The sequence below is a fragment of the Phialemonium atrogriseum genome (assembly GCF_030411735.1).
Source record: "Phialemonium atrogriseum strain 8032-3 unplaced genomic scaffold QBC33scaffold_5, whole genome shotgun sequence".
Classification (NCBI taxonomy): domain Eukaryota; kingdom Fungi; phylum Ascomycota; class Sordariomycetes; order Cephalothecales; family Cephalothecaceae; genus Phialemonium; species Phialemonium atrogriseum.
In genome coordinates this window covers 904835-928705 of record NW_026848142.1, presented here as the reverse complement: position 1 = coordinate 928705, position 23871 = coordinate 904835, and the positions used below count along the sequence as shown (strand labels likewise).

Here is a 23871-nt window from a genome sequence, read left to right as displayed (position 1 = left end):
AGTATCATATCCTGGCTGTGTATGCGATAATTAAGGGGTAATTACACTGCGTTGCTCTGCCGCCCGGCCAACGCTCCAACGCAATGTGACACTGGCTGGCCAGAAATAGTACAAGGTAGCATTGTTTTGACAAAACGACTCCCCAGCCGTGCATCCTCGCGGGCAAGAGGAGGTCTGAGGTGCCGAAGTGGCGGAGTAATCGAATGTACCCGAGGGCAACTTGTGTCTCGGGGAGAGGCAATCGTTTCCCAGCATCTCATTGTGAGGGCGAAGTGAAGTGTGGTTACGTCCCTGGCATAGCTCTGTGAGAAGTTTGGATGGCAGCACTTCCTAGATAAAGGTCGTCTGGCAAATGATCAAGGACATCCCCACACTGTTGATACAAGTTGCAAGACCAAAAGGATAGGATAAAGTGTTTGTTCAAAAATGCTACTTGAATTGTTTTCGAATCACCCAACACCTAACATGCAATCCTGCAAGCCGTCTTCTGAGCCAGAATGAAATAAGTCCACTTCAAGAGTTTGTCCATTATTTCGCCCAAGTCCAGCCCATCCGCCCATTTTTCTTTTTTCACCACCCATGTAGCACGGCCCGCCCGTCCGCCAACCTAGCATTTCCTCCAGACAAAGTCCCAGTTCTCAGTAAAGACCTCGAACGAGCCGCGGCCGCTATCGCCATTGAGCACGGTGCGGAAGTTGACGTTGAGGATGCCGGGGGACCCGTCGTCGCCGATGCAATCAGACCACACCTTATCCCCGATCCCCTGGTTGATAGTTATCGCACGATTGATCCTGCTGCTGCCATCGTTGTTGATGCTGCCTCGGGCCGTGGCCTGCACACCAGACAAGTTAGATCCTCTTCTCTCGTTTCCACTCAGCGGACTCATCTCTCTCCCCCGCGCCTCACATACCGTATCCGCAGCGTCGTCGCTAAAGTACGCCTGCGTGAAGTACACCAGCCCGACGCCCGGGTCCAGGACGAGGCGGCCGTCGACGTTGACCTGGCTCAGGGCCACCTGCCAGCCGGCGGTGGCGCCGGCGGCCTGCACGTGGACCTCGCAGTTCACGGTGCGGCCGGCGCCCGGGAACGAGGCGGCGAAGGAGTCGAACCTGAACGTCGGGTCGTTGAAGTCGCCCTTGCGGCTCGCGTCGTCGGGGCAGCCGTTGCCCGAGTACTGCACCGACGTGATCCGCGGGAGGGATGGGGGCGCGGCGGCGTCGGTGGCGAGGGCGAGGGCTGGGTACAGGGTTTGTACGAGGAGGGCGAGTCGTGGGAGGAAACCCATGTTGATTGTTTGTTGTTGTTGTTTTTTTGTTGGGGTTTGAGGGTGGGAAGCGGCGAGTTTCGAGGTTTTGGTGCTTGTGTTGTGAGTTCTGGGTGTGTATTTCGTCAACCGTCTCCAAGGGAGCCCATGATTCTTATATGATTGCTGATTGCGGGACGACTACAGAAAGATTGTGGAAGGTCTAGACAGGGCAAAGTAACCTGACGTCTAGATCTGGCTTGATGGTGGTGAGCTTCCGCACGCCACCGTTTGATCGTCGAATCAAGCTCTGGTGTTCAACGTCGCCAACGCAGGTGTTTGCATTTATCCAAATTGGAGAACCACCATTCCACGAACCAGGATTGCCACTTGTCCAGTGGTTCATTTATTACGCACCTAATTATAGGCAAGCCTGCCTTAATAAAAAAAAGTTTGCTACCCGTCCCAAAATCAGGTTATCAACCATTGGATCAACATACGTTAAGCTGAGCCATTGTCGAATCAGCGAAGCCCATGAATCACCTGTCAAGCCAGTGGTTCTAGATGCATCCTGTCGCCTCCAATTTAAGCATATATATGACCCTGCTCCTCGCCACATTGCGGCAATCTCCCAGCGTCTCTTCTGTTCCCGGTCATGGCCTCCCATCGTCGCCGTATGACGTTCCGTCCTTCCATGGCAAGCCGAGACGACCTGGTTCTCCGACTTCCCGTCCTGGTCTGATTCCGGGTTCGACCTTGGCGGAGACTATTTCCGCCCGTCATATTATAATATTACGCCGATGCGACCCTGAATTTGTTCCCTGGCCGCTTCCTCTGGCTTCCAAGGTTTCCTTAGGGCCTGCAGTCTGGGCAGTCAGTGGACCGCCGGATAATGTCCCGAAAGACGAATTTCGCCCATTGCCCTTCATTTTGTTTTCGGATATTGGGGTTTCAGCGATCGATGCATGTTGGTTGCTTGCCTCCGTGTTGACTCTAATTATAATTATATCAAATGACATCGCTAACCGGCCAGTCCAGGCCCAAGAGACCTGGCCTGCATGTCAATATGTGCGTCCCTTCGCAGAGCCCCCAGGTTTTAAACAATCGTCATACCTAGGTTGTAGCCTGTTGGCCCTGTGCCCAACACTAACTACATTACCTTGCACATCAAACACGCCCTCGCAACTTGGCCATGAGGTACGCTTTAGGCAGGAGATCCGAAAGGGTTTTGACGCCAAAAATTACTATTGAACACGCCAGCGAAGAAGACAAGTCGGTCCAGTTCGATGTCCTCTGGCATATGTTCCTCGAGACGGCCAAGGCTCTTAAAAAGGACGGAGCTTTTCAGCCAAGGCTCTGGTGGTTGGCATCTCTACACGGCCTTTGGAGAGAGTGTGTGCTGCTATTTCCTTCTCGTAGATTGCGTCTTGGTTGATGCATAATTTGTCGACCCAGAGCGGCGTATGCAGATACTCTGTTCTTCAATTATTTTTTTCTCGCGATTTTGGGAATCCCGTCGATATGTACACCGAACACTAGGTTCTCTGCATCTCTACTCTTTTTAGGTCCGGGGTTTGGAGTTAGGGGTATCCGTAAAACATGATAAAGAGAGATCGTATGATCTAAATAAATATTTGCGATGTCGTTGTGCCTAGCTTGTTGATACAGGAATGAGTGGCCGATCGATACGGTGTTAGAGGAATAATACAAGATGGTGTTACAATATAGTACACTGCTTCTGGTTCATGCAATGAATCCGCCCAAGGAATCATGTCTCAAGTGAGCTGTGCAACCACGGCCTCACTCCGGGATCCGAGGCAGCGACCTCCTATTCCTAATCTTCGCGTCGAAGAACCGGATCAGCATGGTCTGAGCCAGGGCATATGGGGTCCCTCCGCCACCTCCCGGCCTCGCAAGCGCATACTGCCGCACGGCTATGTGAGCCGCCGTCTTGTCCAATATGTTCCGCGCATCCATGTCTGCGCCGGCGCTTATCAGCTGCTGGGCGATGTTGGGCAGCCGAGCCTGTACAGCGTAGTGCAGGGCGGTGTTGCCATCCTGGTCAAGGAGCTTCAGGTTCGCGCCGTGGTCGAGGAGCATCTGGACGAGGCGAGCCATCGTTGATTCGGAGAGGCGGAGGTGGTGGGCCTTTTCGAGAAGGACCATGAGGCATGTCTGGCCTTCCTTGTTGTACTCGTTCGGATCCGCCCCTTGATCAAGAAGGTCGGCCGAGATGATGGTTTGATGCTGGAGGTAGGTATGGAGGCTGGGAATGGGGTTGTAGAAGACTCCCGAGGCCGCAAGCCCGCGCCAGTACTCGAAACCTTGTTGGGTTTCCGTGGAGAGGAGAAACTCGTCAGCACGCGATTCTGTCAGCAATGCCGGGGACCAGAGAAACGCCGCCAAGACATCGCCTTGGGAGTCTGAGGAGATCGTCCTAAGTGATTCTAGTAGGAAGCGACCCCCATCCTTGACTTGAAGCAAAGAGTGGAGTGCGTGAACAACCCGGCGATGGAGATGGAGATCCATACGGGCTGAGTTGGCCTTCCGAGTCACGAGAGTCTTCGGGATGAACGAGGCGAGAACGTTCTGCCCTCGAATATTGCAGGAGTCGAAGTGAAACTCCGTCGAGCTCACCAGAGTGACAAGGTCGGCAAGGGTGCCGGAATTCGGAACTTCGGCGAGCCCGTACCAGCGGCGACCGAGGATGTGCAGGAAAGTGTCGCCGTCTATGTTCCTGGCGCTAACCATGGAAGGCTCGCAATAATGGACGATAAGTGCGAGGAGAGACACCACCGACGTGTCCTTCCCCCACTGAGCCAGAAGATGGAGGATTGTCATGTTCCAAATATCCCGGCCGTCCTTGATCGATCTCTCCTTGAGAGCCACTTCGCCCAGGAGAGCCTCCGGTTGGGTACTACTGCACAACAGAGCGGCTTCGCGATGGAGGCAGTCCGGGCGGTTCTGGCAACAGAACTTGATGATGAGTTTGTTTCGTCGCGCAAAGCTTTGGTCATCAAAAAAAGGGAAGTCTGGAGTGGCGGGTGGCGATGCCAGCGATGCCAGCGATGAGTTGCGAGAGAACAGCGAGCTGCGCAGGGAATTTAAGCTGATGAGACTGCGGATGTCCATGATGACTGAGGATGATGGACGCTCTTTGGACGAGCTCACAAGTCTCTCCCGCAACCAAGAGAGACGAACATGCTTCTGGTTTCCTCGTCCACCAGCGTTAGGCTTGGTGCTGTCCGTGCTGGCCCAGGAAGAGAAGCTGCTGACACTCGATCGCTGAGGCGCAATCTCCACGTCAAAGAATCCAGAGGCTTGAATTTCAGCTTGGGTCAGCTGCGGAAGCTTTGACTGGCTAACCTCTGGATGCGTCGCCGAGTTCAGGCGGCGTCCAGGTTTCCGTCGTTTGCGTGACTTTTCGATTCGGCGGTCACGAATGAGACGGAACTCGGCGATCCTGGCTCGAGCAGCCTCTCGGCTGCAAGGTCGAAGTACATGGTATCCGTCGGAGAGCAGCTCGCGCAATTCCTTCTGCGTTGACCGAATTTTTGACTGTGTTTTGGACCGCGTTTGTGACGAAGGCAGAGACTGACGTTTATCGGACCTGCAACATGTACTGATTAGTTAGTGCGTCCTCATGGCAGATTACGGACTGGAGAGTCGCAGCGCAGTCCACAATACCTTTCACACTTCTCGGCATCTTGAGCAAGCTCGGTAAGCAGATTGCTTATTTGCCTGGTGTTCAGCGAGGTCTCGGCCGTGTAGAGATACAGTCGGACTAGCCTCCTGTTCATCGATGGGTCCTGCCAGATACGGCGTGCTGTGGCGGGGCGCCCCGGACCGCGGCTACTTCGGGTTGGATCCTGGGATTTAAGGGGTGAGGTAGCGGAGGGCATCGACGAAGAGCGTGTAGAGATGAGCGTGGGTGGCGGGGTGGGCCATGCTTCGCTGGGAGTGGTCATGTTGGCGGCTGGCTGATATGAAAGAGGGTCTGCTTGTCTAGCAGCCGAGAGGAGGTGGAGTATGATATGATTTTGATCTGATTCCTACTTAAAACGAATGGGCGTTGCTACTTATCTTGGCCTCTCTCCAACCCCTCGTATTCTCATTTCTTCAGCTGACAGGGCTGCATTAAGGTTTGAAAATGACAGGCCTCCAAGTCAGCTGGCCCCCCTTCTCTTGCATGGCCCCCTCTTCTCTTGCATGGCCCCCCACATCTCTTGCATCAGCGCAAAAATTCACGAAGCCAATCAGCTAGCCCAGCGCAAAAACATAGGCCAATAGACTGAGAGGCGACGAGGGACTTGAAACTTGACTGCAAGAATGCAAACAGCAGGCCGTGCGCGCGTGCATATGACGCGAAAGAAAGTCTTAACATTCTAATCTGAAGACCACGCCACAAGTCTACGTGTACAACTCTTGTCAAAGCTTGGCACCTGCAAGGCTAAGCAGGGGCATACTGGGCTCACACACAGTTGTATCCAGAACGCAGAGATCTCATCCCATTACGTGTGTACGTTGCCCAATGCAGCTGGGATTCAAACGTTAAAACGTCGCGCAAAAAACCCTTGTAATTAGCCTTCAAAACCTGGAAGCACCTGCATTTGACTGTCGCCACTCTGGGTTTTGCCCAACCCAACGACCAAGGCAAGCATATAGGACAAGCAGAAAGCATAATGCGCAAAAAAAACATCCCGGGTCCTTGACAAATATGATTGTCACGCTGGGATCAGCGTAGTATCCGTCTTGCACTGAATACACGTACCCTCCTTAGCCCTGACGATGGCGCAAAAAAGCGAATGCTCGGTGTCCAGGGCCTGGCAATCCAAGAGACCTATTTGCTATTTAAGGTCACTGACCTTGGGAGATGCAATAAAAACTCGAATATCTTTAACGGCTGTCGCTTGGGAGATAGTATAGGGAGCCTACCTACTTAATCCAAGTCTCACCTTTTCGCTGTGAAACCGACCAAAGAACCTCCACGGCCATCTCAGATCCGTGTCTCAACAATGACGACGAACGCCAAGTCTCACAGCTCTACTCCTTCGGTCACTCTGAGTGACAGCACCAGGTAAGCCAAATACTTCACCACACGACTTCAAGGGTAAGGTAGCCCAGATGCTAACAGTCGGCGGCACCAAGCGGAACGGAAACTTCCCAGCCTTCGGACAGGCTCCAGCACTACGTCAATCAGGACTTTACGGCGACGGAGCGAATTGGCTTGGGGATCGCACAATCGCCAAGAGATTACGCATTACGGATGGACCATAAGCTGGTAATATTGGGTAGGAAGGTAAACAAGACGGGCTGAACTAGCAGTGGATTGATTAATATCCCGTTTGATTATCATATCTTGTGAACTCTTAGCTTGGTGATTAATAGGGGCGGAATGGCTGCAAATAATAGGACTTGACTTTGTTGGATATATGTTATTCACGCCTTAAAAACCGATAGCGAGAAATATAAGCTCCAGGCTGCCTTAATCCATCTTGAATGGTCTTCGGAAGCTGGCCAGGCGGTATAGTTTGTGCGGTTGATGGAGCGGGCCCGGATAGCGGCTGTGCGTCCTCGGCGGGAGTGATGTAGACGCAGTTGTCCACGAGCTTGTGTTGTGCTCTGTGCCATGTGCGGAATGATCCTCAACACGGTCTGACTTACAGATGGCTGTGGGAGGGGTTGAGAGCTCAGCCTGCCGTGATTCGGGGTGGAAACCGCTAGACTTCGACATGGAGGACTGTCTTGGACGCATAGTTTAAAGTTATGTGTGTTCAATGAGCTGAATATGCTTAAAGCTAATGCATGATAATCAACAACTAGACATCCGATACAACCACCATCGTGAATGCGTTAGACCGTCCCAGCCGCCAGCACATAGCCACCATCAACCACAATCGTCTGCCCATTCAGATACTGGTTCGTCGTCGTAAACAGCACCGCCCCCGCCATATCCTCATCCTTGCCCGGCCTCGCGGCCGGCACCTTCCCCTCGTACTTCTCCTTGGGAATGGAGCTCTTCTGCTTCTCATCGCTCTCCCCGGCCGTCATCTCGGACGGGAAGACCCCCGGCGCGATATTATTCACGCGGATGCGCAGCCCCGAGCTCGCCACCTCCTGCGCCAGCATCTTTGTCAGGTGGATGGCCGCCGCCTTGGACGCGTTGTAGGCGAAGTGGTGCTGCGCCACCTTGACGATGCCCGAGATGGAGCTGACGTTGACGACGGTGCTGGACCAGCCGCGCTCGGCCTCGGACCCCTTCTGCAGCAGCGGCAGGAACGCCGCCGTCGTGAAGAACAGCTGCCCGACGTTGGTGCGGTAGACGCTCTCCCACTGCTCGAACGTGGCGTTCTCGTCGTCGAAGAGCGCCCCGCGCAGGCCCGTCGACGTCTCCGCGTCGGTGTCCTGCGTCGCGGACGACACGCCGGCGTTGTTGATCAGGATGGACAGGTGCGGCTCGCGGGAGGAGATGTCCCGCACCAGCTCCGCGATCGAGGCCTTGGAGGTGATGTCCGATGTCAGGGGGATGATCTGGCCCGGGATGTCCTTGCCGTAGACCTCGGCCACGCGGTCGAGCTTCTCGCCCGTCCGGCCCGTGATGTAGACTTTGGCGCCGTTGACGGCGAGGGCCTGCGTGGCCATCAGGCCGATCCCGGATCCACCGCCGGTGACTAGGGCGACTGGGAGCTTGTGTGTCAGTACGAACCTTGGGTGGGTTTGCTAGTCGGAGATAGTAGATGGCCCAGCATACTCTTGCCCTTCACGTTGAAGACATTCTCCAGCTTAAACTTTGCATTGTTATTGGAGGCCATTCTGGTGACTTGTGTGATTTGGAATGGGTTTGGTTTCGATGAGGCGAATGTTCGAGATGGAAGAGCTAGAGAGTGAGGTGTCCCAGAACTGATTGAATTCTGCAAATAGTTGGTATTATTACAAGCCAGACGGATTCCTTGGCTAAAACTGATTAGGGGACAGCTTTGGGAGATAATACACTTGGCAGCAAGAAACATAGTAATAGGTTTCGAAGCTTCTGTGTTTTATTGCTGGTCGTCTGCTTAAATGAAGGTCTAGAGCCCAGGCCGGGAAACTATCGTATACGTCACTGACAATCGTGACCACTGCATTTCCAGTAATTACTAAGTACAAGGCAGATTAAGGCTGCATATACGCTGCAATAAACTGGCAGGGAATTGTAGCTAGTTGCTGGACGTTATCAGCATGACGTAATAATGGGACATCATCCACAATGTCGTTGTCATGATGGATTTCGCAAGTGCCATTCCACGAAATTTCCAAATCTAAAGTACATAGTTACAAGTAATATTCTCCAGCCTCAAAATCGACGAGTAAAACTGACGAGTAAAACACAGAATCAATTCAAACCCGCTCCGTATTATTTCACAGCCTCGCTTGGGAACCCTGAACGGCCTCACTGAGAGGAGCTACTTCGACCATCATCTTCCCGGTATTCGCACCTTGATATAATTCCACCAATCCCTGAGGTGCTGCCTCGATGCCGCCCTTCACAATAGTCTCCTTCCGCTTGATCTTCCCCTGAGACAGCCAAGTTCCAAGATCTTTCAGCGCGGCCGGGTATTGTTTTGCGAAATCAAAGACAATGAAGCCCTTCATGGTCACACGCTGAGCCTGTAGTGGCGTAAGAAGTAATTAGCGTTAGCTAACAACCCAACACAGGATATAGAAACACAGGGGGCACTTACGATGACGGCCATGAAGCTTGCCGGTCCTTGCGGCTTGGCCACATTATACTGGCTGATGGCACCGCAGATAGCAAAGCGAGCATCACGGGCAGCCCGAGCAAGGCAAGCGTCGAGGATCTCCCCGCCCACATTGTCAAAAAAGACATCGATATACTCTGGCGTCGCCTCCTTCAACTGATTCTTCCAGTCCTCGTCCTTGTAGTTGATGGCCGCATCGAAGCCGAGCTCCTTCGTCAGGAACTCGCACTTGTCCGCGCTCCCAGCCAGACCCACGACCCGCTTAGCCCCCTTGATCTTAGCGATCTGGCCCGCAACCATACCCGTGGCCCCCGCAGCGCCGGAGACGACGACCGTCTCGCCGGGCTTGGGTTGTCCGACCTCCAGCATGCCGAAGTAGGCGGTGAGCCCCGTCATCCCCAGCACCGACATGGCGTCGGTGGGCTGGCCTCCAGGAGGCACAACCACCTTCTCGGCCTCCTTGGCGGTGACGAGCGCGTATTCCTGCCAGCCGGAATAGGCGACCACCCAGTCTCCGACGGCGTACTGGGCTTTCAGGTCGCTGCCCACTTCGATCACCTGCGCGATGCTCTGGCCGCGCATGACGGCCCCGAGCTCGACGGGGGCGATGTAGGAGCGCTTGGCGGTGAGCCATTGGCGCATGGCGGGGTCAAGTGAGAGGTAATGTACACGGACGAGGAGGGAGTCAGGGGGCACATCATGGGAGGATGGGATGGGCTTTGTCTTGATGGAGAATGTGCCTGATGACAGAGAGGGATCGATGGCGGCGGTGGGGGTTTTGGAGTAGATGATTTGCTTGTAATTCGCCATTTTGAGGGTCTTATCTGGCTGGTGGCTAACTCAGGTCTGGGGGGAAGGAAGCGAAAGGACAAGGTTTCCTTCCAAATATATATACAAACAGGTGAACAAATCAAGAATTGGATGGAAGGCTTAGGGCCTTTCATTTGTCACCACGAAACTGTTGAACCTCGGGATCTCTAGCTATCCCCACTCTACTAGTGTGTCACACCTCGGAGATGCCCCAGATGCGGAAGTCAGCCCTGACGCCTAGGCACCTAGGTAACCGCTAAAGAGCTGCTGACAAACGTGGCGTGTACGTTACATTAAGCCCAGCAAGTGCCGAACATAGCGCGGGAACTGAACCTGTCACAACTCGCAACGGCCCATGCGCGAAGAAGCTACACTCAGCTCGAACCCCACCAGCGCCGCCCCCTCCCCACCCTTCCGATAAGCCCGGCCGCCCAGCCGGGGCCACCCATACGACACCCCGCCGCCCTCCACCGCCGTTGCGTACGCGTATGTCGTTCTATTCGCCGGCGTGGCGACGTCGTTAGTAGCCGGCTCGAGTAGTCGGCGCGTAGGCCCGGGTTCTAGTGGTTGTTTCTCGGAATATTTCTTCAAGACTGCTTCGCAGCCATCGCAGGACCTGGCCAGAGCAATCTTACGATAGAGCGGGAGAGGACCTGTCGGCACTAACAAGACAGAAAACTGCAGCAAGTTCCAATATATGCAGCTTGTTCAGACAAAAGGCTCGTACAATGCCGCCTTCGAAGCCCTGGCTGCCATGTGGAGGATCTTCTCTACTGTTGCCGCGGCATTGGGGTATCCATAGTACGACTATGTCAAAGGTGCATAGGGCAAAACTCCAGTTCTTCCTTCCACTCAAACCCTTTAAATACCAACTTCAAGCCGAACGCGCCAATTCTAACATAAATAACCGCAGCATCATTCACCGAAGTCGTCAATGTTGGGGTTATGCAGGCAGGTTGCCACTGTCTCACTAAAGTCACCTGACGGTTTGCCCAACCTCGCTCACCCTGTGGGGGCCAGTGTCACCCGCCCGGCCATTCTCTCCTTTCCGCTTATTACGGCATCGACGCGCAACATTCCTCAAGTGAACAAGCCTATCCTCCCCATCACAGCAAATCAAGCCAGATACCAAACGGACCGCCTCGAACATGGCTAAGCCAACTCCCGCATATTACCCCGAGGGCTGGGACCGGGAGCGCATGCTCAACGCGGCCCTGAGCGGGGAAATCAACAACCTGACTGACGACCAGAGGGGTGTATTCCGCGAGGGTCTGAGGGCTGATATCGGGCAGCAGGGATTTGACCAGTTTTTTGACGAGATGTTTAGGCGAGAGGCGGACGCTCCAGGTAACTACCTATGGTAGAGAAGGGGGAAGAAGGGGCGGCGGAACGTGACAACAACATGAGTCCAATTTCACATACCGCGGTGTCTTGCTTAGCATGCTAATCCCAATCGTATAGGCAACGAAGCGGCGAGGGTGGTCAAAGAACCTCCCTTCATTGAGACCATGAGTCGGGACCGGTGGGGTTTCATGGTCTTCAAGAGCCCCGAGATTGTCGATGCCGCGCGGTGGGCGGCTTGTAAGGAGCGGTTCCTGCAGATCGTTCTTGATACCCTCAATCCCTACTGCGGGCACGAAAGGCTTGACGAGTGCATTTCGAACATGTCGTTTCAGTGGGTCGAAGACATCAGGAAGGGAGACGGTGATATTCCGTCCATTGCACGGTGAGGCTCTCTTCCTCCCCTTTTGATCGTACATGGTCTCACTTTCCGCAACAGAGCATACGCCTCCTCCACTCCACCCTCTGGATTGAATCATAGCCTATGTCTGTACGTTACGCCATCGTCCCTGGACTCGATCCTTGACTCCCCACAGCCGTCGACAGCCAAGCGACAATATAGGACAAATATCCCGTTCGTCATCGCCATTTCCACACAGGCAGTTAGACAACACCTTACTGAAGGCGATGATACGGAGGGTTTCCACTGGCGTGGCTTTTTCAATATCGCTGTGGAGAGTCTAGTCGAGTCCCTTTTCCCCATCGTTGCAGAGGACTCCATGACACCTTATGAGATCGGCGGACGCGTCTCTGGCGAGGATATCTGGTGCGATTTCACCAGATGGGGCACGCACAAGGCCGGGCTGGGTTATTGGGACATGAGAACGGGACAGGCGGGAGATGGGTTGTGATCGTTTTAGCGCCTGGTTCTCTATGGTCCGCACGCAAGCTACCGAACCCGATGCCACCCAAGATAGAACACAACCTGGGCCATGGTTCCCTACTGCTCGTGGCATTGTTTTCGGACTTGCCCAGCGCGAAATGAGGCTGCAGAAGTTATTTGCAACTACCGGCCGGTACCTGCAGCATGATCCCTGTGGGGGATCCGGATGAGTTATTATCATCTCCATTCATATATTAGCCTGATCCATCCCACTTCCAGAAACACCAGAGAAATCAATGCCGTCAACTGCCGAGCTTCAGCGAGCCGAGAAATAAGAACTAGGCTCGTTTCCCCTCTCAATTTTGAGCTAGACGGATGATGTGGTAAATGTCCAACGGAGCTCCGGATTGCCCCCCTGGTCTTCAAGGTGGAATTAATTATATGACGAGATCTCGAATCCCAATCTCGGTATGCAGCTTTATAGAAGGCTTCTTATGCAGGGACATCGATCGGGCTCTTGTACTACCAGGCTTATATGAATTAAGCTGGCCCATATTTATTGCTTTGAGGGGTTGCTGTTGGAGAAGAGCCAAGACAATGCAAAGGGGGCCGAGCCGGGAAGTTGTATCGGCGCAGTGAACAAGGAAGCTATTCGCAATTAGGTGGCTATTTGGTGGCTAGATCCTTGGGGCCGAGTCATCATGGGCGTTGAAGGCGGCCATTAGCCTGGGATCCAGAGAATCACGTCCTTGTCTACCACCTTGTTTGCTGCCGCTTCTGCAGCATGTGCAGCGGCATTGCCCAGCCCGTACACAAGCAATCTCGACTTATACTGGGATCTTCTTCGGGTTTCCAGTTGGTTTATACAAGAGCTTGTCTCCGAGGACAGGGGCATTTGGCTATTCAGGCAGGAGTTCTATGCTGGGCAAGGGTTCCGGGCTGCCAGAAATCCTTAAGACAGTTGGAGCACGACGGCAAGGGCGATGGCAACAGGAACAGAGACGGCTAGCCAAATGCCCCTACCTAACAGTTAAATGCCCCTACCTAACAGTTAAATGCCCCTGCCTGACAGTTAAGCGCCCCTGCCTGAATAGCTGAGCGGCCTTGCCCGAATACCTAGCCGCCCCTACCCGAATAGCTTAATGCCCCTTCCTGCGGAGACAAATGTCACTTTCAAGGTCCTTGAAACAACACCACCGACAGGTTGGTCAGTTTGCAGCTACTCTGGGATGCTACGAGGGACAACGAACAAACATGGAATGGCAGGATAACCTGGGATGCCCTCTCTATTAATCATCTCTTTCTTTAACATCTTGTACTGTTCTATTAAATCTCTATTGGGTATGATGATAAAAATCGTGGCAATATGCATTAACTCTCTCTCCACTCTCACCCACACCAGACCCTTGAGAATGATTGGTGTCTGACTTTCCCTTTCCTTTTTTCTTCTCCTATCCAGTTGTTCAAGGATTGCTAACATAGCTCCTCGCCCTCCTCAAATCCTCCTCATCGTGAACAAGCTGCTCCGGATCCGCCGGCGCCCCCTTCCCCTTCTCGACATCATCCTCGGACGACGACGCCGCCGAACCAGTCCCTTCATCGTCGCCCGAGTACGCATACTTGCTCCTCTCCCGGATCTTGGCACCGTACCGCCAGAACAGAAACGGGATGGCGCAGCAGGCAAGGCTGATGAAAGCCAGCAGGCTCGAGGCCCACTGGTCGCCCAGGCGGTCGTACATCTGCTCGGTGAACAGGACGACGGCGGCGCCCCAGAAGGATCGGATGAAGGTTTTGGCCGCGAGCGCCGACGCCGCCTGGTGCTGGTACGAGTCCACCATGTAGTTGTTGGCCGAGTTGTACAGGAAGATGAAGCCGAAGCCGACGGGGAAGCCGCCCATGGCGGGCCCCGCCCACGACAGCTGCGGGTACGACGACCAGGCGAAGATGAAGAGCCCGATCGGGATCAGCCAGCAGCTGAGCATCATGGGCACGAGGCGCGCCTCGGCCGGCGGGTGGCCGTTGTGCTTGCGAACGAGGGTCAGGTAGTGCTTGTTGACGATCGGGGAGCACACTGCTGAGAGAAGGACCTGTGATTGATTTATGTTAGTGGGCTGGAACGGCTATTCGTGGTGGGAGAAAAGCTTACGCCGACTGCGACGGGTATGAACATGAGGCCCGTTTTACCCGCCGAATATCCCTTGCCCTTCTGGTAGATGATCGGGAAGGCGACGAAGAACATGTACAAGAGCCCGTAGAGGACCGACATGTAAATGCTGATGAGGAAGACGATGAGCTCGCGGAAGAGGAGCTGGAAGGGCCGGATGAGGAAAATGCCCAGCCGCTCGGTCAGGGGACGCATGTCGAGGTCCTGCTCAGTGACGTGGTCCGACTCGCCGGTCTCCTTGCGCAGCTTCTTGGCTCGCCTGGCTAGGATCGTCGGGGTGTATGTCTCGGGAACTGTGAAGGTGATGAGGATCCAGACGGCGGCGGCGAGGATGAGCTGGATCCAGTACAGCCAGCGCCAGCCTTTTGCGTCAGCTAGGAACCCACCGACCAATGGACCGACTATATTATTGATCGGTTAGCTTTTGCATTCCAAGTTCATGCACCAAGGGAAAGGGGGATCATACTTGCGGGGCCGATAAAGGGGGCTGCGGAAAACGCGGCCATGGGGACACCGCGTTCCTCGTTTCGCCAGAGATCCGCCAGTGTGCCTCCGACGAGCGTCATGGGTGCCGAGAAGGCAATGCCATCGATGGCTCGGCAGATCAACAAGGTCTCGATGTTCTTCGCCACGGCGCAGGGGATGATGAATATTACTGCCATAAAGAGCGTGGAACCACTGAGATGCGGGTTAGCCGCTGGAAAGAGGAGAGAGAAAAACAGGGAGCGGCACTCACTATATGACCCTTCTGCCAAACACCTCAGATAACGGCGCAAAAACCATGGGCCCTATTGAGCTTTCGTCAGCAACAGCACGACAAATCCATACTATCTGATCTCCTACTTACCAACTCCAAACCCAACGACGAAGACCGAGATGCTGACCAACGCGACCTCGTAGCTAACCCCGAACTCCTCCACGACGCCCCCGACATCAGCCGTGATGACGCTGCTCGCGAACGCGACGACGAAGCACGTCAGCGCGACGACCATGGTGCAGTACCACTTGTACGCCTTGCTCCAGTTCTTGGGGTTCTCCGGGTCGTCGGGGAGGAACGTCACGAGCTTGTACTGGCGGCCCCCCGGGGCCGGGGCCGGGCCCGGGATCTCGCCCGCCGCGGTCTGGACGCGGTACTCGTCCAGGTTGGCGCCGGACGTCAGGGTGCGGTACGGCAGGTTGATGTCTAGGTTCGGGTCGCGCGCCGCCTTTGTGGAGCTGGACCTTCGGGCCCGGTGCGAGCTGGAGGTGGAGGCGCGGTGGTGGGGTGGTGCGTGGGCGGCCGGGTGGCTGCCCGACGGAGTGGTTGTGGTGGTGGTGGCATAGTGGAGGTTATGCTCTGGAGGTATTGTCGGGGATGAGTGGGTAGGTTGGGGGGCGGGTAGTGCCTCATCCATGTTGTTGTGGGATGGTGATAACAATTGTGATGTTGTCGTGGTGACTTGGCAGGAAGGGGTAGCGATCAGCGGAATGGGAGGCGAGATGTAAGTGAGCTATTCCAGGGGAAGCCATCTTTCTTATATATGTCAGGTACAAGATCACCAGAGAGATGGTAGGTTACCTCGGTTATGTCCCGGTGAGTGTGTTTGGCACAATTTTCAGGTTCGCCCCCACTCGGTGATATCACGGTGTTGGGCTTGCTATAGGGCCCAAAGGTAAATGGAAGGGTTGGCCCGCTAGTTTGATAGTTTGGGTCCCGTTGACTCGGATTGAAACTGCGTTTCAGCCAATACAAGACCAGAGCATGGCCGGCGCCCTGCCCAGACCATGCGGCTCCGTCCGACGACGAGGCCCACGCCCGGTCGGGGTGGGTCTCTAAGGCCGAAAGGCCGATTTCGAATCGAGGCAAAGGCTCCACCTACGAATTCGGTCCATTCGGTCTCTCGCGCGTTCCCCACAAAAGACCTGGAAGACGCTCCGATCTCGGCAGCCGACCTGGTCATTGAACATAATGATGCTGGGAGCAAGTGTCGAGTTGGAATCTCAACACATCCGTGGTCTATCCTTGATTGTGGGAGGATTATTGACAGTCGTAGAAGAGATTCGGGTCAGAGGCCTTCAAGAAAAGCAAACGCAAATTTTACATCACAATCCCTGGGGCGAACGGCTCCAGGACGTCATGGTGGATACATCACGACACCCTCGACAAGGATCCCTCAAGGTAGCCTTCGCGCTAAAATATTTAAGAATTCTCAGTGCCGACTTGGCCTGCCGCACGCTCTTCGCTACCTTATTCAGTCCGAGAAGCGAAACCGCCTTTGATGAGGATGTCCAGGAGACATGCAAACCCTGTACCCGATACGGAAAAGCCAGGATGCAGAGAGGAACAACGCTTTATTGAGAGGTTGTCTCCGCGGGCAGGGCATCTAGGTGTTCGGGTAGAGGCATTTAGGTATTCAGGCAGGGGCATTCAGCTATTCAGGCAGGGACATTTAACTGTTAAGGCAGGGGCATTTGGCTAGCCATCGCTAGCGCTATTGCCAAAGCACTCTTGCTGTCGCCGTCTCTGCTCTGCCATCGCCGTCGTACTCCAACTGTCTAGATATTTTTGGCAGCCCGGAACCCCTGCCCAGCAGAGCCCTGTCCGCAGAGACAAGCTCTTATTGATTCATTGAAACACTTTTAACTACCCGCCGCCCATCCGACCCGGCCAACCGCCGCCCGCTCTTCTCCGAGAAGCGAAACCGCCTTTGATGGGATGTCCAAGAGACATGCAAAAATACGGAAAAGCCAGGATGCAGAGAAAAACAACGCTGTATTGATTTACAGGCTTGCCCACCCGCCCGCCGCCAGCCACAACGCTTTAAAAGTCAGAAAAAAAACCCGCTACCCCACCAGGCCCGCCGACCATCACGAACAATGCTACATCAATAAATAAAAAGAAAGCGGCAGCCCCCATGCCGGGCCCCCAAAACCACACCTCCCAGCCCAGGCCTCAAATGCAAATTAGCGAGGGCGACTATCAGGGTTAGGATTGGGGTGTAACTTACCGACCCGCGAAAGCGTGACGGCGAGATACCCAGTCCAACCCGCCACTGCCCTCCTCCACCATCTCCACCGGCCAACCTGCCCCCTTCCCGCTCCCCCCCCTCCCCTCCTCCACCGTCTCCATCGGCCAACCTGCACTGCCCTCGGGGCACCCCCCTCCGATCCGGCCGGGGCGGGTGAAACGAGGTGGCTTACGGCGCCACAAGGACAGAAGCAGATTGGTACCGTCGAACCGTCTGGAAGCTGGGCTGTGTTTGGGCGGGCGTGTGTGAGCCACGTGATCTGCTTGCGTCACGTGGGGTGAGGTTTGTTAAAGGGTGTTCGTCGGTCACGTAGGGGTTGTGAGGGTTGTGGCTCGACATGTTGGTATAGTTGTATTGGTTGATGCTCTGTCACGCGATTGTTAATATAGGTGCTCTGTGGCTGTGGATAATTGTGATGGGATGGGATGGGATGGGATGGGATGGGATGGGATGGGATGGGATGGGATGGGATGGGATATAGCTAACCTTGGATAGACCTGGCATCTGGCGGTGGACGCAGCTGGTGATGTGGTGATAGAGATGGAGAGGACTGCGGAAAAGAACAAGAAGAAAGAGGAGGTGAACGGAACAGAAAGGGGATTTTAAACCCCAGGGACGCAGCTCCATTGAGTCTCTCCTTCTTCAAACCCTAGGTACCTACCTAGGTAAGGACGTTGCGGTCAACTTGAGGAAGGTGCTGGGAGGACGGCGGAAGGTACTGACGCGGTGGGGCAGAAGCATGGAATCTATTGGCTGCAAATAGAAAGTGGCCCGCAGGACCCTGGCCCGTAGATCCTTCCGAATATCATCAACTATTTCATCACGTCCAATATCAACAACTTCTTTTACAGCCTCCCTATCTACGCTATAATACCATCCTCACACCTTGAATATAACAGGCTAGTGTGGGCCGGCCGCGCTATTTGCCCTTCAATGTTCCCCGGGAAGGACGGCGCTAGCACCATGTTCGCGCACCCGTGAAATATTTGACGTACCTCTAGACGCAATAAGAACTTGAACAGCCCAGATATCGAGGAAAGGCTCATTGAGAATCTCTGGCCGGTGGAGACGACGCAGAGGAGGTCGAGAAGAGCCGCCGTACGCGACCTTGGCATATCGGAGGAGACGACGGAGGTTGCATTCCGTTTTGCCGAGGTCTATCGTCACTGCTATTAAGAAGGTTGTTTTCTTTTCAGGGGAAAATGGGACCAGGCACGTCTCCTGACGCTTGGTGCATTTTTTTCCATTATGCGGGTTCAGCTTGCTTTTCTCTGCTTTCACGTTCATCCGATATGCCTTTTCGAGATATGATTGAGCTTTTGGAGCAGTCAAGCAGGATTGACCTCCGGCGTGGCGATGAGAATATCGGATTTTACCTTCCAGTCGTTAGCAGAAAGGCTGCCTAAATTGCTTCAAAGTCTACATTTATCATAGGATTAATGTAAACGCAATCTCCAAAACTTGGATGTACCCATGAACTCAAAATCACATCATAAGAGTAACATATAAAACCAGAGTTCTCTCCCCTTGGAGGAGACGTGATTCTACAAAATAACACCGAACTTCTTTCTGATTGCCTCCTTAACCAACCCTCCTAGCACTGGCAAGCTCCTGAGGATGTTTGACCAAAAGCCTCAGAAAGAGGAAGACGACAGCTAGCAACCACCGGACAACTGGCAGCCACCTCCGCCTTATCCGGCCCCCGAAAAGGGGGGCAATCCCTCAGGATTTTCGATCCGAAAAAGAAGTTCCTAGCGATGCCAAAGATTTCACCAATCCAACATCGTCCGGCACAGAGAATGGCACTCTATGGCAGAAGATTCGCCGCGTCTTCACAGACACCAAACGAACCAGTTCGCAGTCCAGTTCGCAGTCCAGTCCAAAGCTTCCCCATCCAAAGCTTCCCCATCCAAAGCTTCCCCATCCAACCAGACCCGATTACCCCTGTGTAGTTATAGTCATTCCCAGGTGGCGGGGACATGACGGTCTGAGGCGCACGAATGTGCCAAACCCTCATCCACCAAAACCTTCTACCCAGTTCAGATATCACATTTATAGTTCCCATTGCCCTCTCGAATACCAGTCGGAAGATGCGCGGAGGAACTCGCCGTGGCTTGCAGGAATGTCACTGTTTGTCTATAATCTGGAGGACGATCTGCCTCAGCAATTTCCCTGGCGTGATACCCTCGACTGCTGCTATAAGGACGAAATATTCTCAGAAGACGAGGATCCTCTGGTACCCGAGCGAAAAAAGTTACTCACGAATTCTCTTCTTTGCCCGAGAGCTACTGGGTCACGCGGTTTGGGGCGTTTCTATCGCTGTTTTCCATCGAAATCCCCAGTGGTTGGCCGACTTGGCTCGTGAAGATATTGGAACCTTCATAAACCTTGAATCGGCTGTCCGGTAAGTCAGCGAGTGCTTTGACTCCCTATCCTGACTAGGCCTCGTAAGTTGGTGAACGCTGCTAACAATTATGGCAGAGTGGTTGGCTGGATAAATCCCACCCAAGATCTCGAATTTTGACAGCTATTTTACCTCAAATTTCTCAAGCCGTGGCATTTTGAGCTCAGGAAGAATATCCCTGGCTCCAGCGAGATGGTCTCATCTCGGGACGGCATCGACAAGATGCTGGACGTAGATGAACCAAGGCAGCGTCAAATTGTGGACGAAAACATTGAGCGCCATATTCAGCTCCCCCCACGGATGTATCGGCCCAGTTTATGGACGTCAACCAACTCGAAGGCTGGCTTCAAACGGAATGGTGGAAACCGAAAATAAATGCGAAGGAGGAGGGTAATAGCGAGATGGAGTTGCAGATTTGAGTGGACTGCTTTTTGAACACGATGTAATTAGAGTCTGGGCATGCATTGCACAATCAATATAATCCCTAGTTCACAGACAGCTAGGTCTACAATCAGGTCCTCAATGCCCCTCAGGCATTTTCCACCCTTCGCTATTGATGACTAGCGACTGCTTTACAGTCTGCTCATACGCGTCGCCGGCTTTCACCCCCTCTATGTTGGTGATCTGGGCACCGATGCCAATTGACACAAAGCCACGAGATCTCCAAGCAGGGACCTTCGAATGGAACAAATTTGACTTATGCATACTCAGGTTAACTTCAGCGATAATGTTCTAAATGCAAGCCAGGAAAAGGGCAGCTAGATAGCAATGCACTAATTAACTAGTAGGACTAGAAATGCATCCTTGCAATTCCATTACTGCCTTCCTCAAACCATAGCAACTACAGCCAGGGTAGCGCAACAAAAACCCTTCACTTAGCCCTTGCTTAGCCTAGCTCAGTTCAAGGTATTATTAACTGCTTAGGTGTGAAGAAGGAAATGGAAATCCCTAGTGACTAGATTAGGGTCATGTCCTAGCTGTTATGTAGAGCCACCATCCCCGAGTCCACCGAGATCCAACGTCGATCCGCTCCAAAGGTGAGTTTCCTAACCTGGTCCCCCACTTCTGTTCCTGACGTCCCCGGGACTCTTGCAATATGCAATTCCAGGTTTTAAGGTGGCAGCCGAGGGCCCGAGCGACGGCCACTCGGTTGCCCACCGTGTGTGCTTTGGTCTTGGTCGTCCGTCCGCATAGAAGCCGGAATGAAGGGGATCTTTCCTTCCGTGGCTACCACCATTACGACGAAAAAGTCGGGTGACAGATTTCATCTGCAGCCTTGAAAAGAGGAGTAACCATGGCCGGACAAATTGGGTGGGTGGCTTGAAGTGAGGGCCTCGACCACTCGTTTCCGAACCTGCAGGTGACACAGTGCAGCTGTTCAGGTATGGCCAGATAATTATTAACAAATGCCTACTCGCACAGAGTATAATTACATCTGTATAGAGCATACATACATGGGGTGCGGGAGTGCGAACAGATGGAGGGTCGATGAGGCAGATGAGATGATCGATAGAGTAGGTCCTGGCGGGGGAACAGGGGAACTGCACTGAGAGCAACTGCCAGATAGCGGCGCGTCACGACGGAGCCATCTTCCGCCGTAAAGGCTAAATCCGTCGACATCTATGCCATGCCAAGGCCCGTGAATTGAGAATTGTCAGGCAAAAGGAGAACTCCAATGACCCTCACAATTGTTACCCCTTATATTGTTGGTACAGTGTCGGTACGCTCGGCATGCGGAGAGATATTAGCCTGGCTGCCCTGGCATGGGAGGCAATATATTCACGATTGGCAGTTTAACGCAGGATCATATCACCACATGCCCTGGCGATCCATTCAGACCGACATCTCATTTTGCCGGCTTGGGGTCAATTTTGCCCTGACACCCAAGGACCGCTACTCTGACATCTTATCATAGATAATTCTCCCCCCTTGTTGGCCTTTTATTCCCATTCTCCTTATTACCATTTATCAAACAATTATCCGCAAGTATAGCTTCCTCCTCACCACGGTATCCCGCAGAAAGGGAAGGAAGGAGAGAGAAAAGAGAGCGAAAAGACCGAAGAGGAAAAGGGAAGGAAAAGGCCATTTATGCCTCGAACTTCTCCAACTCCAACTCGACCGCAAATCTTCCCTCGTTCTTTTTTTCGTTCTCCCTCGCCTCCTCCCCTCTCCGCATTCGAGCCCGCCAAATACGCCCACCCCCCGACTGAACGCGGCCAACCATGCGGTGGACTAATATCGGCCTAGTAGGGACCCTAGGTCTCGCGGGGGCCTCATATGGCGCCATACCCCTCGGCGGCGGCATCAACAGCGAAAGCGACAGCCAGATCCGGGGAGTCGACGTGTTCGCCGCCGGCAGCGGCATCCTCGCCGGCGTGAGCGACAGCTTCGCGCAGCTCGAACGGCGGCAGGCGGGCGGCCAGTGCGGCGCCGCGGGCGCCAACGCCAAATGCCCGGGCAACCTGTGCTGCTCACAGTTCGGCTACTGCGGCGAGGGCGACCAGTTCTGCCTCGCCATCGTGGGCTGCCAGACCGCGTTTGGCTGGTGCGAGGGCCAGCCGCTCCCCACGCCCAGCTCCGCCGCGCCGCCACCGCCGCCAGCCTCCACCAGCTCCGCCGCGCCCCCGCCACCGCCAGCCTCCAGCACCTCGGCCGCGCCGCCGCCGCCACCACCGCCAGCTAGCCCCACCTCGACCGTACGGCCCACCTCGTCCTCGTCGTCGTCGACCGCGCCCGCGAGGCCCACGGGCAGCCTCACCGCCAGCACCAACGGCATGTGCGGCAACACCACCACCTGCGCCGGCTCCACCCACGGCAGCTGCTGCTCCCAGTTCTATTACTGCGGCGACGGCGCCGCCTACTGCAACGCCGGGTGCCGGTCCCAGTTCGGCGCCTGCTTCAGCGGCGCCGCTCCCCCGGACGACGGCGCCTCGCCTCCGCCGCCTCCGCCCGCTTCCTCCGCGGTGCCGCCGCCAGCCTCCACCGTCCGGCCCACCTCCGCGCCGCCCGTCTCTCCCGTGCGACCGACCTCCACACCGCCACCGGTCTCTGTGCCGCCGGTCTCTGTCCCGCCGCCGGTCTCCGTCCCACCCACGACAACCACGGCGGCGCCCACGCCGTCGGCGCCGGCGCCGGCGCTGCCGGCCGGGCAGCGCGCCACCACGGACGGGTCGTGCGGGAACAACGTCTCGTGCATCGGGTGGGCCGGCGGTTCCTGCTGCTCGCAGTTCGGGTTCTGCGGCGAGAGCGACTACTTTTGCGCCAAAATCGCCGGATGCCAGCCCGCCTTCGGTACCTGCGCGGCCTAGATTATTTTTCCCCCGCGCTGCCAGGGGCTCTTTTTTTGGCTTTCCCGTTTTTACCGCGAGATATCCTCTCTGCGATTTGGGATGTTGTGTTTGTTGTGTTATAAGAGGGTTTAATTCTTCATGGGGGAAGGCCGCGGTGTCGTCTTGCCAAAGACCCGCGGGATTGCGCTGTTGGATGGAGTGGAAGAGACGCGCAAGGGGGAAGCTTGGTCTGGTTTCTTTGATGGGCTACCGAAGGAGTCTTGCCAATAGCTCGTTTAAATTTACTACTCGGTTTAATTTACCTCTCTGTTTTTACCGTAGACGAATTGGAACGCAGCCTCGATGTGATCCCCTTTTTCGATCCTCCTCATGGTCAGAGCATGGCAACTGATGACAATGTCGGCTCCACGGCTCCACGACTCGATTGCCCTTCTAGTCGGACCTGTGCTGCTGTCTTTCTGTTCAAAGTGGCTTCTAGAATATCCTTCATGTCGTTGGTCGTACAGACCCTCCGACATCCTTGCCGCCGCCAGGGAACCATCAGCAGGAAGTGTCACAAGTAATTACTCCGTAGGCAGCACCAAGAATCATCACTCTTTCTTCACTTTCACCCTCACTTTCCCCTTCGCCCCGTCTGGCCCTTTATATACAAGGTCAAGCAGCGTCCAAAGCAACAAAAAACGCCCGATTAGTGTAGCGGTAGCACAGAGGGAGTAGGCGCAGTAGGTCGCATGAAGCACTAAGTCGTCCAAGTTATACCTCAGGTCCTCAGTTCGAGTCTGAGATCGGGTCATTCTTTTTTTTGCCTTTTTTTTTCCTTTTCCCCTCTCTCTCTTTTCCCCTTTCAATTTTATTATTTTCCATTGCTTGCTATACACTGGATGACGGAAACATACAATCTCGACTTTTCCAGGTGATGTAATTGCTGATATCAAATCGGGCCGCGTTCCCCTCTGCCCATCGTATTTTACGGCATGCTCGGGGACAACCACATGTCAATATCCAAGCAGAGGAACACGAGAGGAACACGGGAGGAACATGAACTGCTT

At 54.6% G+C, this 23871-nt stretch overlaps 8 protein-coding genes across 8 annotated transcripts; 3 read left to right on the top strand and 5 right to left on the bottom strand.

The window, feature by feature from the left end:
• Positions 1-464: 464 nt before the first annotated feature.
• On the bottom strand, positions 465-1670 carry QBC33DRAFT_617408 (uncharacterized protein). The gene is made up of 2 exons (XM_060432681.1): positions 911-1670; positions 465-832 (listed from the first exon to the last, which is right to left on the bottom strand). The coding sequence occupies exons 1-2, from the start codon at positions 1283-1285 to the stop codon at positions 608-610; spliced, it is 600 nt and encodes a 199-aa protein (XP_060286314.1). The 5' UTR covers positions 1286-1670; the 3' UTR covers positions 465-607.
• A 27-nt stretch (positions 1671-1697) lies between these two features.
• On the top strand, positions 1698-2769 carry QBC33DRAFT_312222 (uncharacterized protein). Its single transcript, XM_060423494.1, has one exon. It carries the CDS (start codon positions 1808-1810, stop codon positions 2492-2494), a length of 687 nt encoding a protein of 228 aa, XP_060286313.1. The 5' UTR covers positions 1698-1807; the 3' UTR covers positions 2495-2769.
• Positions 2770-3043: 274 nt separating this feature from the next.
• Positions 3044-5211, bottom strand: QBC33DRAFT_512759 (uncharacterized protein; the record flags this gene model as incomplete). Its single annotated transcript, XM_060425930.1, has 2 exons — positions 3044-4853; positions 4931-5211. The coding sequence occupies 2 exons, from the start codon at positions 5209-5211 to the stop codon at positions 3044-3046; spliced, it is 2091 nt and encodes a 696-aa protein (XP_060286312.1).
• A 1885-nt stretch (positions 5212-7096) lies between these two features.
• On the bottom strand, positions 7097-8055 carry QBC33DRAFT_556518 (uncharacterized protein; the record flags this gene model as incomplete). Its single annotated transcript, XM_060429733.1, has 2 exons — positions 7097-7923; positions 7995-8055. 2 exons carry the CDS (start codon positions 8053-8055, stop codon positions 7097-7099), a joined length of 888 nt encoding a protein of 295 aa, XP_060286311.1.
• Positions 8056-8553: 498 nt separating this feature from the next.
• Positions 8554-9940, bottom strand: QBC33DRAFT_530140 (dehydrogenase). Its single transcript, XM_060427204.1, has one exon. The coding sequence runs from the start codon at positions 9790-9792 to the stop codon at positions 8878-8880; it is 915 nt and encodes a 304-aa protein (XP_060286310.1). The 5' UTR covers positions 9793-9940; the 3' UTR covers positions 8554-8877.
• A 1000-nt stretch (positions 9941-10940) lies between these two features.
• QBC33DRAFT_603160 (uncharacterized protein) lies at positions 10941-12471 on the top strand (the record flags this gene model as incomplete). Its single annotated transcript, XM_060432177.1, has 3 exons — positions 10941-11139; positions 11254-11518; positions 11573-12471. 3 exons carry the CDS (start codon positions 10941-10943, stop codon positions 11982-11984), a joined length of 876 nt encoding a protein of 291 aa, XP_060286309.1. The 3' UTR covers positions 11985-12471.
• Positions 12472-13205: 734 nt separating this feature from the next.
• On the bottom strand, positions 13206-15699 carry QBC33DRAFT_311996 (major facilitator superfamily domain-containing protein). Its single transcript, XM_060423493.1, has 5 exons — positions 14968-15699; positions 14857-14908; positions 14587-14798; positions 14103-14521; positions 13206-14043 (listed from the first exon to the last, which is right to left on the bottom strand). The coding sequence occupies exons 1-5, from the start codon at positions 15512-15514 to the stop codon at positions 13420-13422; spliced, it is 1854 nt and encodes a 617-aa protein (XP_060286308.1). The 5' UTR covers positions 15515-15699; the 3' UTR covers positions 13206-13419.
• Positions 15700-21419: 5720 nt separating this feature from the next.
• QBC33DRAFT_603148 (uncharacterized protein) lies at positions 21420-23312 on the top strand. Its single transcript, XM_060432176.1, has one exon. The coding sequence runs from the start codon at positions 21755-21757 to the stop codon at positions 22838-22840; it is 1086 nt and encodes a 361-aa protein (XP_060286307.1). The 5' UTR covers positions 21420-21754; the 3' UTR covers positions 22841-23312.
• The last annotated feature ends 559 nt before the right edge of the window (positions 23313-23871 follow it).

Excerpts from the sequence above, each read along its gene's own strand:
- QBC33DRAFT_311996 (XM_060423493.1), bottom strand. The coding sequence starts at position 15,514 with ATGGATGAGGCACTACCCGCCCCCCAACCTACCCACTCATCCCCGACA. Across the intron at positions 14,799-14,856 it reads TTTGGCAGAAGGGTCATATA|TGGTTCCACGCTCTTTATGG; the intron begins GTGAGTGCCGCT and ends CCCGCATCTCAG. Across the intron at positions 14,522-14,586 it reads CCCCTTTATCGGCCCCGCAA|TCGGTCCATTGGTCGGTGGG; the intron begins GTATGATCCCCC and ends TCAATAATATAG.
- QBC33DRAFT_312222 (XM_060423494.1), top strand. The coding sequence starts at position 1,808 with ATGCATCCTGTCGCCTCCAATTTAAGCATATATATGACCCTGCTCCTC.
- QBC33DRAFT_617408 (XM_060432681.1), bottom strand. The coding sequence starts at position 1,285 with ATGGGTTTCCTCCCACGACTCGCCCTCCTCGTACAAACCCTGTACCCA. Across the intron at positions 833-910 it reads GCGACGACGCTGCGGATACG|GCCACGGCCCGAGGCAGCAT; the intron begins GTATGTGAGGCG and ends TCTGGTGTGCAG.
- QBC33DRAFT_603148 (XM_060432176.1), top strand. The coding sequence starts at position 21,755 with ATGCGGTGGACTAATATCGGCCTAGTAGGGACCCTAGGTCTCGCGGGG.
- QBC33DRAFT_530140 (XM_060427204.1), bottom strand. The coding sequence starts at position 9,792 with ATGGCGAATTACAAGCAAATCATCTACTCCAAAACCCCCACCGCCGCC.